Source organism: Symphalangus syndactylus, chromosome 14 (genome assembly GCF_028878055.3).
Source record: "Symphalangus syndactylus isolate Jambi chromosome 14, NHGRI_mSymSyn1-v2.1_pri, whole genome shotgun sequence".
NCBI classification, from domain to species: domain Eukaryota; kingdom Metazoa; phylum Chordata; class Mammalia; order Primates; family Hylobatidae; genus Symphalangus; species Symphalangus syndactylus.
The window spans coordinates 104185808-104202220 of NC_072436.2; the positions used below are offsets into that span (position 1 = coordinate 104185808).

Below are 16413 nucleotides of genomic sequence, written 5' to 3' on the forward strand. Positions count from 1 at the left end.
GCCTCCTGAGTAGCTAGGACTATAGGCACATGCCACCATGCCCAGATAATTTTTGGTATGCTTTTTGTAGAGACATGGTTTTGCCATGTTGTTCAGGCTGATCTCAAACTCCTGGGCTCAAGTGATCCAACTGCGTCGACCTCCCAAAGTGCTGGGATTACAGGCGTGAGCCACTGCGCCCAGCCCCAGTTCAGGAGTTGGAGACTGTAGTGCGTGATGATTGAGTCAGTGAATAGCTACTGCACTCCAGCCTGGATGACATAGTGAGACCCTGTCTCTTAAAACAATCAAATATTTATATTAGGTGAAAATTCAGCATGACATAAAAGTAATTATGATTAATGTATATTTTAAAATACTTATTTAAAAAAATCAATCCTGAATTTAAATAATATATTTGCACTCTCTTCAAATTATTATTTATTGATCAACACAGCCTGAGAAAAAGCCACAGCATAATCATATGTTTTTTTCTTTTTTTTAATAAATTACATTTTAGAGAGACATAAACTGATATGATTTAGATGTATACAGATTTTCATGATTGGAATACTTTTTCAGTGAAATTTTTGACCAGTACATGGTTAATCATTTGTTAGAGTCAATTATAGCATACTTGGAATTTATTACCCATACAAAGAATCAACACATCACACTCTAGGTGTGAAATTTATTTGATGTCTTTTGAATTACAGATGTGAGGTCATGGTCCTCAGTAGGTATGTTGATCACTGGGAGATGCATTCTGTTGACATTATAGGTATGAGACTTCTAATCAGTTGCATTTATCCCAAGATCAGGTCTAGATAAGGAAAAAAGTTAGTTTTTCTCTTATTCTTGTAATTCAAAAAGTTTATCAGATTTCATCTGGGGTCATACTTGAATTATGCAGAATTCTAATAATAGAGGCAGGATATATACTATTTACTAAATGACAGATGTACAAAAGCATTATGTAAGCCACAGAAGATGTCCTTGATAAAAAACATAGTGAGGAACTTTAAAACTCAAGCACTGAATGTTTGTTTAACTTACTATATGCAGCAGTGGTCATAAGCCTTCCCCCTCAGTGCAGGTTTTTCGGAAATAGAAAAAACATTTAAGAGATAGATTGTATATTTAATTGTCTATAACTGATACTTCTTGGTCTTCAGTCCGCTTTCAGAAAGAACATTCATACGCTGTGCGTGCTTTATAATTTCGTTAGTTTATTTTTATTTTAATAATTCAGAAGGCAGGGCCGAGTGCAGTTTAGTTGCTCACGCCTGTAATCCCAGCACTTCGGAAGGCTGAGGTGGGCAGATCACTTGAGGCCAGAAATTCAAGACCAGCCTGGCCAACATGGCAAAACCCTGTCTCAAATAAAAATACAAAAATTAGCTGGACATGGTGGCGTGTGCCTGTAGTCCCAGCTACTTGGGAGGCTGAGGCAGGAGAATCACTTGAACCCAGGAGGCGGAGGTTGCAGTGAGCTGACATCACACCACTGCACTCCAGTCTGGGTGACAGAGTGAGATTCTGTCTTAAAAAAAAAAAAAAAAATCAGAAGGCAGTGTCACACTTAAAAGGCACAAGGTTTTGTTTTGTTTTGTTTTTTGGTAAAAGCTGATTAGGGCTAGGAAAGTTTAGTTGCCAGATGGAAATGTGACCTATAGTCTTAAGTTCTAAGGCTCCTTAGGAACAATCAGGTAACAGTGATGCTTATTACTGCTCTCCCTCTTCAGTCCTGGAGTGTCCTGGCTGTCCACTGGTATGTAAGGAAGGAGTTGTTATCTTCTTGTTTTCAGGTTTTACTTGGCCATTTGTAGAGCAGTAGTTAGAATTAGCTTACATAATGTATATGGTCTATCCTAGGAATCTTAGTCTTTTACACCTGAACAAAGTTATCTGGAAATGTTAGAAATGAGAACAAATCAAACAAAAAACACCTGGCTGAAGGCCTCCCATCATAGTCTCACATGAGTCATTCAGTTGATATTTTTGACCTGAAAATTGCTGTTCTAACTTAAACAATTCCTATTCTTCATTAGTAAATGTTTAGAGTTGTTTGAACTTCTCGGATTTGATATATGGTATTCTGGGTAAAACCTGTGTTTATTTTTGCTACTGTATTGTATGGTGGTTTGATAATGTCTTAATTTATGCTCTGTTTTGTTCTGATGAGGATTTTAAGAGTTTGTCACTACTGTTTTTAAAAGCAAGTAACTATTTTAAAATTTTTTTTTAAAGACATGATCTTGCTCTGTCGCCTAGGTTGGAGTGCAGTGGTGCAGTCATAGCTCACTGTACCCTCAAACTCCTGGGCTCAAGAGATCCTCCTGCCTCAAGCCTTCCAAGTAGCTAGGACTAGAGGCATGCACCACCGTGCTTGGTTAATTGTTAAAAAAAATTTTGTAGAGGCCAGGCATGATGGCTTACGCCTGTAATCGCAACACTTTGGGAGGCCAAGGCGGGCGGATCGCTTGAGGTCAGGAGTTTGAGACCAGCCTGGCCAACGTGGCAAAACCCCATCTCAACTAAAAATACAAAAATTAGCCACGCATGGTGGCAGGTGCCTGTAATCTCAGCTACTTGGGAGGCTGAGACAGGAGAATTTGCTGAACCTGGGAGGTGTACGTTGCAGTGAGTTGAGATCATACCACTGCACTCCAGCCTGGGTGACAGAGTGACACCCCTGTCTCAGATTTTTTTTTTTTTTAAGAGATAGGGGTCTCGCCCTGTCGCCCAGGCTGGTCTCAGACGCCTGGCCCCAAAGGGTCCTCTCACCTTGGTATCCCAAAACACTAAGATTACAGGCATGAGCCTCCGAGCCCGGCCAATTCTTTCATTTATTCAATGAGTATTTATTATTAGACATGATTGAATATAAAACTGAAAAATGTCTTGTACATGCACTAGTCAATACAGTTGACTTGTTTCTTTTAAGAAAATTAATTTACCCCTTTAGCAGCTAGGGTTTGAACTACTAAATTCATCTCATTGACTCACAAATGTTTGTCATATGTAACCACCTCTAGGAAACTACTCAAAGACCATCTCTGACGTTTGTCAGAACAATTTGCATTTATAAAGAGTGACATTTTGTTATTGACCAAATTAAAATCATTATTTTAATTTGACATTTTGCTTTTAACTGATTTTTCTATGATGGTTGTTGAAGGAATTGGATTGTTATGTTCTAAATGTTACAAATAGGATATTTCAGGTTATTCACAAAGTAAAACTGACATCTTTGAAGCACAGTTCACAGCTAATGAAAGTGTTCCAGTGGACATTTAAAAAAATTTTCTCACCGGGTGCAGTGGCTCACGCCTGTATCCCCAGCACTTTGGGAGGCCAAGGCAGGTGGATCACCTCAGATCAGAATTTCAGATCAGCCTGGTCAACATGGGGAAACCCCGTCTCTACTAAAAATACAAAAATTAGCCAGGCATGGTGGCAGGTGCCTGTTATCCCAGCTACTTGGGAGGCTGAGGTAGGAGAACTGCTTGAACCCAGGAGGCGGAGGTTGCAGTAAGCTGAGATCAAGCCATTGCACTCCAGCCTGGGCCACAGAGCATGACTCCATCTAAAAAACAAAAAAACAAATAAAAAATTTTCTTTACTGGGTGCAGTGGCTCACACCTGTAATCCCAGCACTTTGGGAGGCCAGAGCAGGTGGATCACTTGAGGTCAGGAGTTCACGACCAGCCCGGCCAACATGGTGAAACCCCGTCTCTACTAAAAATACAAAAATTAGCCAGGTGTGGTGGCACGCACCTGTAATCCCAGCTACTCGGGAGGCTGAGGCAGGAGAATTTCTTGAACCCAGGAGGTGGAGGTTGCAGTGAGCCAAGATGTCACCACTGCACTCCAGCCTGGGTGACAGAGCGAGACTCTGTCTCAGAAAAAAAACATTAAAAAAAAAAGAAAAAATATAATCTGAAGTAAACATTTTTAGATGAACTATAATATACCTACAGAAAAGTGCTGATATCATAAGGGTACAGCTCAGTGAATTGTCATCAAGATAAAATTATTACCCTTCCATGTCACCACCCCTTAGATCAACAAGTAGAACATTACCAGGGCCCTGGAAGTCCTGTTGTTGCTTCCTTTCTTTAATCAGTACCCCTCTCCTGCCCGGCATAGGTAATCCTGACTTGTAACACCATATATTGATTTTGTCCCATAAATAGGCACATTTTAGAGTTTGACCCATTTTCATTTGAAATTCTAGGTTATAAAATTAATGAATTATATTTTGAATGAGACCAGTACTTATTACATATATTTAGTAATTAATAGAAATTGTTTAGGTAATTAACATGAAATACCAAATGAGAAAAACTTACTTTCCTATAGTCATTATTTTTCTATATAGTGAAAAGGAAAGGACAGTGGATTCTTAGATTTGTTTCATGTTTTACTTTTCTAATTAGTTGATGCCTTTACCTGTGGTTAAGATATGGAAAAAGCAATAAATTATTAGGATTTTCTGCTCACTGAATTTTATTGTGTTTAAAAGCATTTAAAAACAATTAAGTGTATATGTGCACTTACAAGAAATTTGATGCAAGCAAATGAGACTAAATGTTGGCTCCTTAGAGATTTTTTAATGTTTCCTTTGTCTTCCCTCTTCAGTGGAAGCATTGACATTTCCTCCTTCTTCTGGAAAGTCATTCATCATGGGAGCAGATGAAGCCCTTGAAAGTGAACTGGGACTTGGAGAACTAGCAGGCCTTACGGTGGCCAATGAAGCAGACTCACTAACTTACGATGTAAGTAGTAGTTTTGTTTTTGATGTGTTTACTTGGTTTTTAAAAATAAAAACTTGGGCTGGGTGTGGTGGCTCACGCCTGTAATCCAGCACTTTGGGAGGCCGAGGCGGGCAGATCACTTGAGGTCAGGAGTTCAAAACCAGCCTGGCCAATGTGGAGAAATGCTGTCTCTACAGACAATACAAAAAAGTAGCCAGGCATGGCGGCAGGTGCCTATAATCCCAGCTACTTGGGAGGCTAAAGCAGGAGAATTGCTTGAGCCCAGGAGGCAGAGGTTGCAGTGAGCCAAGATTGCACCACTGCACTCCAGCCTGTGCAACAGAGTGAGATTCCATCTCAAAAAAGTAAAATAAAATAAAAAGTTGATTTTATAGAAAATGAAGGCAATGGTGAAACTTCTTTACAAGTATAGAACTTGGTTCAGTTTTCATTGCAAACTTTGAAAGATACATAAAGAAAAACTAACATTTTTCCATAACCTAGAGATTAAAATTTTGGGCTTTACCTAAATCCATAATTTAGTATGATTTGTTTATTGCTTTTTGATAGGGGAAATAATTCGTTTTTCCATTACCAAATTTGGATTTTGTTTTCTTTTTTAGGGCACCAGCAATTAGTTGTAATTAATGCCTACCTAAACAATATTTGCCTTGCTTCTTTAGTACACTAGTCAATATCCTGTTGCGAAGAGATTTTAATTATTAGTAGGCATGGATGTATACAGTGTGCTTTCCAGATGTTAAGGCTGACCCATCAGAGATTTGGACCAAAATTGAAATCTTTGTACCTTTGGGCATACATTTACTTAATTCCAAACATAATTGTTTTATAAATGTGTTTATAGGGCTGGGTGCGGTGGCTCATGCCTGTAATCCCAGTACTTTGGGAGGCCAAGGCAGGTGGATCACGAGGTCAGGAGATCGGGACCATCTTGGCTCACACGGTGAAACCCTGTCTCTATTAAAAATACAAAAAATTAGCCGGGCGTGGTGGCGGGCGCCTGTAGTCCCAGCTACTCAGGAGGCTGAGGCAGGAGAATGGCGTGAACCTGGGAGGCGGAGCTTGCAGTGAGCCGAGATTTCGCCACTGTACTCCAGCCTGGGCGACAGAGCAAGACTCTGCCTCAAAAAAAAAAAAAAAATTGTGTTTATAATTGCTCATCACAATAAACAATTTATTAGAAAAATAGTTGCTTATGTCATAGGTGAAGTATTTATAACCTGTCTTATTTCATTAAATTCCTCTCACTTTGATAGTTTATGATCTCTGTTGGAAAACACAATGTATCTCTTGCAGCACATGCACCATACAGGGGATGTAGGATAGATGCCTAAGCAAACCATAGGTATGGTAAAGAAGCACTCCAAAGAGTAATTCTTACCACCCACTCCTCTTCATACAGATAAAAAAACTCCCAACCTCTTTGCTAAGCCCATTAGTAAGTCTTTTGGGTTCTACCTCCAAAAACAGTTGAAATCCATATACTACTTTTCACTTTCTATCCTGGTCCATTGTTTTCTTAGCCAGAGCTACTACAATAACCATCTAATCTAAATGGGCTCCTTGCAATCCATTCTCCACAAATATGATACAGATTTACAAAAAAAAAATTTTTTTTTTTAAGGCAGGGTCTCACTCGGTCACCCAGGCTGGAGTGTAGTGGCTTGATCTCAGCTCACTGCACCCTCCGCCCCGCCCCCGAGCTCAAATGATCCTCCCATCTCAGCCTCCCAATTAGCTGGGACCATAGGCACGCACCATCACACCCAGGTACTTTCTTTTATTTTTGGTAGAGACAGGCTTTCGCCATATTGCTCAGGCAGGTCTCAAACTCCTAAGCTCAAGCAGTTCACCTGCCTCAGCCTCCCCCAAAATGCTGGGATTACAGGTGTGAACCACCATGCCTGACCTGATAAAGATTTAAAAAAAATCATTTCTAAGCCAGGCGCGGTAGCTCACGCCTGTAATCCTAGCACTTTGGGAGGCCGAGGCAGGCGGATCACGATCAGGAGATCGAGACCATCCTGGCTAACACAGTGAAACCCTGTCTCTACTAAAAATACAAAAAAATTAGCCGGGCGTTGTGGCAGGCGCCTGTAGTCCCACCTACTCAGGAGGCTGAGGCAGGAGAATGCGGTGAACCCAGGAGGCAGAGTTTGCAGTGAGCCGAGATCATGCCACCGCACTCCAGACTGGGTGACAGAGCGAGACTCCCTCTCAAAAAAGAAAAAATCATTTATATTTCCAATCGTGCCTGGCTGGGGTAGATTATTTTTTATTCAACCTTCCACCTTTCTGCTACTTGGAATTTCTACACTCTTTTGCTACTCTTCAGTGGGTACCCTAGAGAGTATCACATACATCTTTATCAAAATTTTCTATGCAAAGACCTTATAATGCTTTTAATGGTTAATTCCCACCCTTATGTGTCATTCTTGTTACACATTTCTGAATATGTTCATCTTCTAAAAGGAAATTATTGTTTTGTACACTCTATTTTCAGTTAGGATTATTTATTTTACATTATCCTTTACACATTTTGCTTTTTAAAATTCTTTTCTGCATGTCTGACTGTCCATCTGGGATCACTTTCTTTTCACCTGAGAACATTTAGTATTTCTCTTTAGTGAAGGTCTGTTGGTATCCAGTTCTCTCTGTGTCTTGTTTTCTGAAATATCTTTGTTTAGCCTGAGTGGGTGAACTGTTATTGCATATTGAATTCTAGTTGGCAGAGGTGTTGTTTTTTTGTTTTTTTACTCTAAACATAGTATTTTACTGTCTTTGTTTTTATGTTTTCTGCTAAGGTCAACTATCATTTCTGTTGTTGGTCGTTTAATGTTAGTCTGATTTTTTTCACTAATATTATCTGTGTCTTTTTTTTTTAGCCAAGGTTTGTTTTCCTTTTTATTTAAGTTTCTTGAAGTTCTTAAATCTTTATGGCTTGATATATTTTCATCACTTTTGTAAAGTTCTCAGCCATTTCTCTTCGAGTACCACTCTTGCACCTCTCTCTCTCTTTCTCTTCTCTTTTTGGAACATAGTTACATGTGTGTTATACCTTCTTCCTCTTCTTCCTGTGACCTCTGTCTCCTATTCCCATTCTTTATTTTTTTTTATGATTCGTCTTTCAGTTCACTAATTGTCTCTTCAGTAATCTTTAGTCAGTAGTTAAGCCCATCTATTGAGGTCTTACAGTTTTTGCTTTTTATTTATTTTTTTTTTTGAGACACAATTTTGCTCTGTTGCCCAGGCTGTAGTGCAGTGGTGCGATCTCAGCTGACTGCAAGCTCCGCCTCCTGGGTTCATGCCCTTCTCCTGCCTCAGGCTTCCGTGTAGCTGGGACTGCAGGTGCCCGCCACCACGCCCAGCTAATTTTTTTGTTGTTGTTGTATTTTTAGTAGAGATGGGGTTTTCACCGTGTTAGCCAGGATGGTCTTGATCTCCTGACCTTGTGATCCGCCCGCCTCGGCCTCCCAAAGTGCTGGGATTATAGGTGTGAGCCACAGCATCTGGCTGGTTTTTGCTTCTTGAATTTTTTTTCTTTTTTGACGTGGAGTCTTGCTTTGTTGCCAGGCTGGAGTGCAGTGGCGTAATCTCGGCTCACGGCAACCTCCGCCTCCCGGGTTCAAGCAATTCTGCCTCAGCCTCCCAGCTAGCTGAGATTACAGGCACATGCCACCACGCCCAGCTAATTTTTGTATTCTTATTAGAGACAGGGTTTCACCATGTTGGTCAGGATGGTCTTGATCTCCTGACCTCATCATCCACCCACCTCATCCTCCCAGAGTTCTGGGATTACAGGTTTGAGCCACTGCACCTGGCCGAATTCTTTTTTTTAGATTGTTTACAGATTTCTTCCAAAATTTTCAATCTTGTCTTTTATCTCCTTGAACATAATCAACATGATTATTATTATTAATTTTTTTGAGACAGAATCTTACTCTCTTACCCAAGCTGGTGTGCAATGGCATAATCTTGACTCACTGCAACTTCTGCCTTCTGGACTCAGGCTCTCCTCCCATCTCAGCCTCTTGAGTAGCTGGAACTACAGATGTTCACCAGTATGCCCAGCTAAAGCATGATTATTTTAAAGTTGAATTGGAAAGTCTGTAGTTCTGTTACTGTTATGTGTTGTTTCTGCTTATTTTCAGTTATATTGTCTTACATCCTTATGTACATGATTATTTTTATTTTCAAGAAACTGTTATTTGAAAAGTTGTCTGTAGAAATAACTTCAGACGAAAAGCTATAATTTAAATTGCTTTTCTCAGATGTATGCAGCCACTACCTCTGGGATCTGGGATCACTTTATTCCATTTTAAATTTTTACAGTCCCTGCAAGCTTGGCTTTTTCTAGTTTGCCCTTATGTGTAGGATGCCACCCTTTGAAATCATAACCCAAAGCGAAGTGACTTACTGAGCCCCACTGTTGTGGCAGGTTCATCAATTTGTATCCCTATGAGAGCTCAAATCTGTCAGAAAAACTGCTCGGCTTCTCAGCCATCCCCTCTGGAATCAGTAAACAGCGTCTGGGGAAAACAGCCCAAATACTGGGCTCACATTTTAGGCCTCTGTTCTCTGGATTTTGGCCTGGTTTTTCTTCAGTATTTTATTCTCTGTTTTTTATGTTTAATTCTGCTTTTCTACTTGTCCTTAGTGCAGAGGTGGTCCAAATTACCTGATTTGTCATGGCTAGAAGCAGAAGTTCCCATTAGATACTTTTGTTCTCTCTATTCTATCCCCACAGAGTTTATCCAGTATGTAATGGAACTTAGTCCTCTCTCCAGATAAAGCTCATTCTTTTTTCATAGCTTTTAATTGTTAGAAAACTTGGTGTTAGGTCTGTCACTCGGTTTCCAAAAGTAGTTCCTGGTTTCATAATAATACCAGTAACCTATGGCTATGTAACAAATTATGCCAAAACTTAGCAGCTTAAAACAAAAAACATTTATTATCTTCATAGTTTCTGTGGGTCAGGAATACAGAAGCAGTTTAGCCAGGTGATTCTGTCTTAGAGTCTCCAATGTAGTTGCAATCAAGGTGTTGGCCAGAGCTGCAGTATCACCTGAAGACTTGACTTGTGGGGTGGATCTGCTTTCAAGCTCTTCCTGTGGTTGTTGAGAGGCCTTGGTTCTTTGCTGGCTATTGGGGGAGACTTTAGTTCCTCACCACATAGGTCTCTCCATGGGCTTTTCAGCATGGCAGCTAGCTTCCCCCAATGTGAGTGCATGTGAAAAGAGAGAGAGCAAGAACACCCAAGATGGAAGATGTTACAACTTGTTTTCACTTCTGCTATATTCTATTGGTGACAGAGACCAACCCCATAATGGGGGAGGGAACTATATAAGGTTTACCTATAAGGAAGTGGGGCCGATTGGGGCCATCTTAGTGGCTGCCTGCCACATTAAGACGTTCAGAAGGAATTTGATTGCTCTTTCACGTGAAAGCCTTTCAGGTGCTTAAAAAGAGCAGACATGATTCAGCTCAGCTTTTCTTCCAGAATAACCAGCCCCAGTAGTTACAGTAGTTCCTTGAATGATATATTTTATGTTCTCTTATTATCCTAATTTGACATGTTCTATGCATTTTTTTTTCTGCAGATGTTTTATTGAGGGTAACTTCTAAATTCAGACTGCTTGGGTTTGAATCCAGGCCCCTCCACTTACTGGCAGGGTTCTTTGGGCAAGTCACTTAACTTCTCTTTTCCTGATGTGTCTAGCCTGTAAAGTAGAGATACTGTTAATTCCTTCTTCATAGATTTATTTTGAGGATTAAGTGAGTTAATGCACATAAAGTATTTTCAATAATGGTCAAAATAATGAATAATGCCCAAAATAACAGCTGTTGTTAGTATTGCTGTATTTTTGTCATTTGTAAATAAGTAGTATTTCTCCAGTCTTTAAGCAATACAGTCATACATTGCTTAATGATAGGGATACATTCTGAGAAATGGGTTCATTAGGTGATTTCATTGTTGTGCAAACATCATAGAGTGTACTTACAAGCCTAAATGGCATAGGCTTTATAAATCTATACAGCATGTTACTGTACTGTAGGCAACTGTAACACAATGGTAAGTATCTAAACATGTCTAAACATAGAAAAGGTGTGGTAAAAATACAGTGTAAAAGATTTTAAAATGGTACACCTGTGTAGGACACATATCACGAATGGAGCTTGCAGGACTGAAAGTTGCTCTGAATGAGTCAGTGAGTGAGTGATGAGTGAATGTGAAGGTCTAGGACATTACTGCACACTACCATTGACTTTGTAAACACTGTACACCTAAGCTGTGCTAAATTGTATGTAAAAAATTTTCTTCAGTAATAAATTAGACTTTGCTTACTATAATTTTTTACTTTATAAACTGAATTTTTAAAAACATTTTGACACAGCTTAAAACACAAACACATTGTATAGCTGTAGAAAAATATTCTCTTCCTTTATATCCTTATTCTATATGTTTTTTCCTATTTTTAAAATTTTTAATGTTTATTTTACTTTTTAACTTTTTTGTTAGGAATGAATACACATACATGCATATTAACCTAGGCCTATACAGGGTCAGGATCATCAGTATCACTCTCTTCTACCTCCACATCTTGTCCCACTAGAAGGTCTTCGGGGCAGTCACAGTCATGGAGCTGTCATCTTTTGTGATAACAGGGCCTTCTAACCTGTCTAAAGCTGTTTTACAGTTAACTTTTAAAAAATAAGTAGAAGGAATATACTGTAGAGTAAAAATTATAATAAATACATAAACCAGTAACAGCAGTTTATTATCATTATCCAGTATTGTGTTCTGTACATAATTATACATGCTAGACTTTAATACCACTGGCAGCACAAATAGGTTTGTTTATACTAGCATCACCACAAACATGTGAGTAATGTGTTGTGCTACAACATTAAAACAGCTATGATGTTACTATAGGAATTTTTCAGCTCCATTATAATTTTATGGGGCCAGCATCATATATGTGGTCCATCGTTGACCAAAATGTAGTTATGTGGCACATGATTGTACTTTTGCTACCCTTATTTCAACTTAGTCTGATTGCTAGCCTTGGAGTGTGAAGAATTCATACCCTGTGGTGCTAGTGTAAAATCAAATATAATCTACCTCTTTAGCTTTTCTGTTATATAATTGGAATGAAAAAAATAGTGCTTTTTTTTTTTCTTCATTTTTGAGATTGAGTTACCGTGGAGGGAAAGAACATGTGTGTGTTTTACCAGTAGAACGCATTCTTTGTGTTACCTCTTCCATTTTTAACATTTTATGTTTTCAGTTTATAAACTTTGCCTCCAGTTTGATGAAGAAAATTTAGCTATTAGAAAGTATTTAAAATCTCAAAAGTATGATATTTTAAAATGTTGGCAGGTTTAAAGATAACTTAGTTTTTCAACTCTTACCCAAAATTATGCTTGTATACTATAATTTGTATTGAATTACTTGGTCTTATTTATCCTAGTAAGATCTATTTTATATAATTTGATTCACTTTTTATATTGAATTATGTTGTTTTTGTAATACACCTTTCATATTTCTTCAAAGAAAACTAGTGTTGGGTTATTGCTAATTTTGCTTCGTGGTTTGGTTATTTACGTATAAAAATCATATTGTTTTAAAAATTGCAAAGTGATCATTTATTGACAAATCAGCAAGAATTAATGTTGAAATGCAAGTTTTTTCCCCTATCCTTAGCTAAGTGTGTAGATATCTTTGTTTTGTTTCTTTAATAGATAGCAAACAATAAAGATGCATTGAGGAAGACATGGAACCCTAAGTTTACATTGAGAAGTCACTTTGATGGCATCCGAGCCCTTGCTTTCCATCCCATTGAGCCTGTTTTGATAACAGCATCAGAGGATCACACATTAAAAATGTGGAATTTACAGAAAACAGCCCCAGCCAAAAAGTGAGAATATTCTACTTTAACATTATTTGAATATTTTAAGTAACATTTTCAGCAGAAAACTACATATTTTATTATTTCTATTAAATTTCCCAAACATTTCTTCTAGTTCTTTCTTCTATGTCATGTAATTTATTGTGTTTTTCCATTTATACAACCTAATGCTAGGTTAGAAAACTGATGCTTAGGAAGATATGGTATTATCTGTTGGTTTCACCAGGGTTTGTGAATACTGATTACAGTCTTTATACATAACAGTATTTTTAAATGGCTGCCATATTTGGGGAGCCCCTTATCTATACTGAAGGTTTGGACTGTTCTTATAAACAGGTATATGCATCTTTAAAATAACCAAATCTCCACTTCCACCTTGCCCCATTGTTTACTAGATTTAGATTTATGGGATGGAGCAGAGAAAAGCCTCACTGTGATGGGTGGAGGGTCTTGGTCTTGTCTTTTGGCCTTGAGACTTTAGGTACTTTCCATACCCACCAACATGTCTAGACTCAGAGGCTAACTTAACTGCTAGTGCTCGCCTTGGCCCTTTAGTTCCTGTCTAAGCATGGATAGACATGAATTAGTGTAAACCCTTTAAAAGTCACATAGCTAAACCTGATTCTACTTGCTTGGGTCCTTATCGGAGCTCCACTCCTTTGGGTGACATGTCAAAAAAAAAAAAAAGAACCAGCATCTGCCAGCAAAGACCCTTTTGCGGTGTTAGGCACTATGTTATTATAAGAGTCATCACTGAACATCAAATAGAGGAGGTTACAAGAATTTTACTACCAATGGAGGAAATCTGTTGCCTGGCTTAAGAGAGATCAATGTCATTCATGCTGTGTCATACATAGGGTAGATGAAATACTTGATTATCAGTCTGCTTCAGATAGCTCAACCAGATATTGCTAAAACCAGATGGACTTTCACATAGATTAGGTATTTTTAGAAGAGAAAAATAGTTTACTGATTATACATTGTAAGATAACATGTCTGTGCATAACTGCAATACAATGTAGAAAACAGTAAGTACGTGACTTTAAATCCAGTTTCCATCAAAGTCATAGCCAGTATTAGGGTATAGTGTACCTATAATAATGGTGTTCTGAGTAATGAATAAACCGAAATTTGGACAGTCTCTTCAGTATGAAGGATAGACATATTATCCTTATTGGAAAGGCAAGGAAATAAAAGTACCATTTGCTGATATCCCACTATGTGCATGATTGTGTCCTGGGGTGTCTTTTAAATTGTAGAATCCCATTTAATCCTGTGATTATTTGGTGTTATTCTCATTTTTCTGTTTTGTTTTAAATGGAGTAATCTGAAGTTCTGAAAGATTAAATAATTTGCTTAAAGTTAGCCAATTAGTGACAGAACTGGAAATTGAGTTCAGAAATTTATCTCTTCAAAGCTCATGTTGTTTCTCTTGAATGAAGCTGTCTTTCCCTTTAGTCAAATAGATTATGACAGGGCTAAAAATACTGTAACATGATGTTATTACTAAACAAGAATCGTGTTTCTTGATGCCATGAAACTATAATTGGTTTTAAGTAAGCTTTCTTATGTATCATGTAGTTGAGAATGGTATATTCCCATAATGTTTGTATTTTTAAAGGCAGTTTTATGACATATGTTTAATTGTACTGTTTACTGAAACTTAGAATGGTAAAGTCATCTCTCTCTGATTTAGGAGCACTTCTCTTGATGTAGAACCTATCTATACATTCAGAGCCCATAAGTAAGTATATGCTTTTTCTTTATTTAACTGATATCTTTGTAAAATAGTCTGGTTAGGATATTTTATTTTCTTTCACTTACTAGGTATTCTTTGTATTTAGGAGTGTTTTTTTAATTTAAAAGAATTTGGCAGATAATATAATGCTAAAACCAAGTTCATCATTGCCAAATAGGGATTTGTGCTTAAATTAGATTTTATTTACATGATGTTTAAGTGAGGTACATATTTATATCTTTAAACTAGAGCCAACTAGGTTTAAATATTAGAAATTCCAACTTTTTTTCCTCATATAATCTGGATTAAAATATTCAAGTGCCTGCTTTGGTAGTAGATACCCTACAATTGGAAAGATACAGAGATTAGCAAGGCCTCAGTACAGGCTGACACAGATTCACGAAGGGTTCCATATTTTTCTTTATCTTTTCTTTTTTTTTTTTTTTTGAGACGGGGTCTCGCCCTGTTGCCCAGGCTGGAGTGCAGTGGCATGATCCAGTGGAGACAAGGTTTTACACTGTTGGCCAGGGTGGTCTTGAACTCCTGGGCTTGAACTCTTGACCTCAAGTGATCCACCCACCTCAGCCTCCCAAAGTGCTAGGATTACAGGTGCCTGGCCGAAGGGTTTCATGTTTTTCTAAACATGGAAACAAAAGAATATTACCAGCCACCACAAAAACACAATTAGTTACATAGACCATTGACACTTTATAGCAACTACACAATCAAGTATGTGTAATAACCAGCTAACAACATGATGACAGGATCAGATGGGCGCATATCAGTGTTAACCTTGAATGTAAAAGGGCTAAATGCCCCAATTAAAAGGCATACAGTGGAAAGTTGCATAAAGAAGCAAGACCCAACTGTATTCTATCTTTAAGCGACCCACCTTACATGCAGTAACACCCATAGGCTCAAAGCAAAGGGATGAAGAACAATCAACCAAGCAGATGGAAAACAGAAAAAAGCAGGAGTTGCTACTCTAATTTCAGACAAAACAGACTTTAAACCAACAAAGATCAGTAAAGACAAAGAAGGGCATTACATGACAGTAAAGGATTCAATTCAAGAAAAGTCTTAACTATCTTAAATACATATGCACCCAACATAGGAGCACCCAGATTCATAAATTCTTAGAGACTGTCAAAAAGATTTATATAACTATACAATAATAGTGGGAGACTTTAACATCCCACTTATGTATTAGATCATCAAGGCAGAAAACTAAAATATTTGGGAGCTGAACTTGATACTTGACCAAATGGACCTAACATATATCTACAGAACTCTCCACTGCAAAACAACAGAATATACATTCTTCTCATTTGTACATGGCACATATTCTAAAATCAACCACACTCCTGACCATTAAACACTTCTCGGCAAATTTAGAAAAACTGAAATCATACCAACCACACTCTCAGACCAAACACAATAAAAATAGAAGTCAGTGGCTGGGTGCAGGGGCTCATGCTTGTAATCCCAGCACTTTGAGAAGCTGAGGCAGGCAGATTGCATGAGCTCAGAATTTCTGGACCAGCCTGGGCAACATGGCAGAACCCCACCTCTACAAAAAATACAAAAATCAGTCACTATCAGTGACGTGTTCCTGTAGTTTCAGCTCCTTAGGGGGCTGAGGTGGGAGGATAAATTGAGCCCGGGAGGTGGAGTTTGCAGTGAGCTGAGGTCATGCCATTGCACACCAGCCTGGGCAACAGAGCGAGCGATACCCTGTCTCAAATAAATAAATAATAGAAATCAATACCAAGATCGCTGAAAACCATACAATTACCTGGAAATTAACCAGCTCCTGAATGACTTATTGGTAAATAATGAAATTAAGGCAAAAATCAAGAAATCCTTTGAAACTAATGAAACCAAAGCTACAACATACCAGAATCTCTGGGAAATTCTGTGTTGAGAGGGAAATTTATGGTGCTAAACACCCACATCAAAAAATTAGAAAGATCTCGGCCAGTGCAGTGGCTCACACCTGTAATTG

At 38.2% G+C, this 16413-nt stretch overlaps 1 protein-coding gene and 1 pseudogene across 8 annotated transcripts in view; both read left to right on the top strand.

Moving 5' to 3' along the window:
* STRN (striatin) overlaps window positions 1-16413 on the top strand; it is a 132427-nt gene that overhangs the window by 85710 nt on the left and 30304 nt on the right. For all 8 annotated transcript variants that reach the window (XM_055240692.2, XM_063618143.1, XM_055240691.2 and 5 more), the window contains 3 exons: window positions 4624-4760; window positions 12504-12679; window positions 14367-14414. In XM_055240692.2, coding sequence (XP_055096667.1) covers window positions 4624-4760; window positions 12504-12679; window positions 14367-14414 — 361 coding nt within the window. The remainder of the gene's footprint in view (window positions 1-4623; window positions 4761-12503; window positions 12680-14366; window positions 14415-16413) is intronic.
* LOC129463287 (uncharacterized) lies at window positions 14731-14827 on the top strand (annotated as a pseudogene).